Source organism: Octodon degus, unplaced genomic scaffold (genome assembly GCF_000260255.1).
Source record: "Octodon degus isolate 3935 unplaced genomic scaffold, OctDeg1.0 scaffold00045, whole genome shotgun sequence".
NCBI lineage: Eukaryota > Metazoa > Chordata > Mammalia > Rodentia > Octodontidae > Octodon > Octodon degus.
This window is the reverse complement of record NW_004524621.1, coordinates 3,204,916-3,207,266: the sequence shown is the minus strand read 5'-3', so window position 1 is coordinate 3,207,266 and position 2,351 is coordinate 3,204,916. Positions and strand designations below refer to the sequence as shown.

Here is a 2,351-nt window from a genome sequence, read left to right as displayed (position 1 = left end):
TTTATTACAACCCAGAACCCCACTCCTGGTACTGAGATGAGGAAAACAAAACACATGTTCAGACAAACACAGAATGTTTACAACAGTTAAAAGGTGGGGACAACCTGTACCTTCTTTGGTGATGAGATGGGGGGGGGGGACAAAACTTGTATATGTCCATACCACAGACTATTCCCACAAAGAGGAATGAGGTAATGAGGCAAGAACCCCAAACACATCCTGTGAAGGGAAACAGTCAGACAAGCCATGGGTTGTGTGACTCTGTTTATAGGAAATGCCCAGAACAAGTAAACCTAGGGGTAGAAATTAGCTTGGGGAGTGAAGTTAGCAGGGGTAAGGGGCTTCTGCAGTGGGCCTTGTCTCATCAGTTGAAGGCCAGAGCAGAACAAAGCTGAGGACCCCAGGAAAAACTGCTCATACGGGTGACATCTTGGAACTTGACTGAAGTGTGACTGTGGTATCTGTGTGTACGAAAAACTAATGCACTGTTTACAGTGCTATTCTAAGTTTTAGGTTATGTGGATTTTGCCTGGGTTACAATTCAAATGTGAAGCTGTTTTACCAACTCAGCTCCAAGGGACAGCACAGGCCATCAGGAGAGGGGCCAAGCTGGTCTCCACTTGCTGAGTCCCTTTCAGTCATCCCCCATTCTGTTCTCAGGTGGAGGTTCCTTCTGTCTATTCAGGTCACTGTGCGTGTGTTTACCCCACCTGGCCAGCTTCTTCTCACAGGGGTTGAGGGGTTACTGGGGAGCACATCCAGAAGTTGTACCACTGAGATACACCCCAGCCTTCTTTTTTTTTTTTTTTTTTATTTTGAAATAACGTCTCAGTATATGGTCCAGGCTGACCTGGAACTTGCAATCCTCCTGACTCAGCCTCCTCAGTAGCTGAGATTATAGGTATGGGCCGCTGTCTCCAACTCCAACGCCTCTCTAAATATCCCCTTGGTGAAACATCTTAAAGGAAGTAACCTTAAAGAAAAGCCCCTTGAAGCTGATACAAGCAGATCTTATTTGGAAGCCAAGTGTTAAGAGGACTGAACCTGCTGGCCCACCCAGCCCACCCTAGGTGACAGCCGCATGTCAAGGGCAGCCCAGTGGAGCTCAGCATCGCAGGCTTTACTTCCGGTCCCGCTCACGAGCCGCCACGAAGTTGAGCAGGTCAATGGCTGTGACAACCCCGAACACCATCTGCCGTGCGTTGGACTCACCATTGCTGTGGTCTGTGGGGAACAGATGAGGCCATGGTGTGACAGCACTTGGGTATGGAAGGAGGTGTGCTGCGTGTGCACCCCAGGCCTGTTGCAGGCAGATCCAACACTGCCCCCCAGGCTTCCTCTCCTCAGAGCTGCCTGAGCATGGCTGCTCTGGGGACCCAGGGCCATGTTGTCCTCCCCCCATGCATCACACAGTGAGCCACAGAGCCCTGGGGGTGGGTGACCACAGCCACACAAGGGTCTCAGGACTTGGTGACAAACGTGGGTCTCCATCTATGCCCAAGGCCTCTCAGCATGAAAGCAGCCTCACACCACACAGTGGTTCATTTCAGCATATCAGCAGGACCAGGCCACTGGCAGCCCAGACACCTGCCTGCACAGCTATGATGCGAGAGCAGGTCAGGCACTGGGAGGACAACGTCGTTCTCTGCCCGAGTGTCTTTAGTGAGCTCTTGGGGCTGCCTCCACTTTCTGAATCTATTCAAAATGTTTCTCTTTCATTGTTATTTTGACTTTGGGGATGAACCAGAAGTCTCACAGTGCCAGATCTGGTGACTAAGATGGATGAAAACACAGTGTCATGTTTTTAGGAGCTGCCTTTCTGTTGGATGGTGTTTGGCAGCAGCAGTCACTGTATTTTTGGTCATACCTCACAAAGACACTCAGGAAAGAGGACTCCAGAGCTGCTTTGGCAAGTGGCAGGGATGGTGGGATAAGTGTGCTCCAAGCAAAGGGGAAGACTGAGGACTCGTGGCCCTGTCTTTTACTGTAATTTTTGCATTCACTGCATACTTTGAGCAGCCCTGTATAATAGGCTGGAGGCACAAGAGCACTCCACCACAGCTCAGGAGTCCTGCATGCCCCTCCTGGCCCTCGAGAGGTGTTCTGAGGGGTACATACCTGCAGGCCCCCCCACCACGCCTGCCCGGGCCTGGTCCCGTGCTGTAGAGCCAAGGACGGGAGAGGATTAGACACAAGGCTGCCTCAGAGCAGCCTCTAGGCAGGCTTCAGAGCCAGGCTCTGGGCCAGGGATGGACACTTGTGCCCTTCACCCCTAACAAGGGCACAAGGATGACTGTCCACCAACAGAGAGAGAGAGAGAGAGAGAGAGAGAGAGAGAGAGAGAGAGAGAG

At 51.8% G+C, this 2,351-nt stretch overlaps 1 protein-coding gene across 4 annotated transcripts in view; it reads right to left on the bottom strand.

Annotated features, from left to right (window-relative positions):
- Positions 1-6: 6 nt before the first annotated feature.
- Cbs (cystathionine-beta-synthase) overlaps positions 7-2,351 on the bottom strand; it is a 16,641-nt gene continuing 14,296 nt past the window's right edge. The window contains exons 16-17 of one of the 4 annotated variants that reach the window (XM_004631939.2): positions 2,119-2,160; positions 7-1,224 (exon numbers count right to left, since the gene is read on the bottom strand). In XM_004631939.2, the coding sequence (XP_004631996.1) occupies positions 1,121-1,224; positions 2,119-2,160 (146 nt within the window). In that variant the 3' untranslated portion in view covers positions 7-1,120. Of the gene's footprint in view, positions 1,225-2,118; positions 2,161-2,351 lie in introns of those variants that run through there. The other 3 variants (XM_023715874.1, XR_002821244.1, XR_002821245.1) reach the window with 3 other exon arrangements.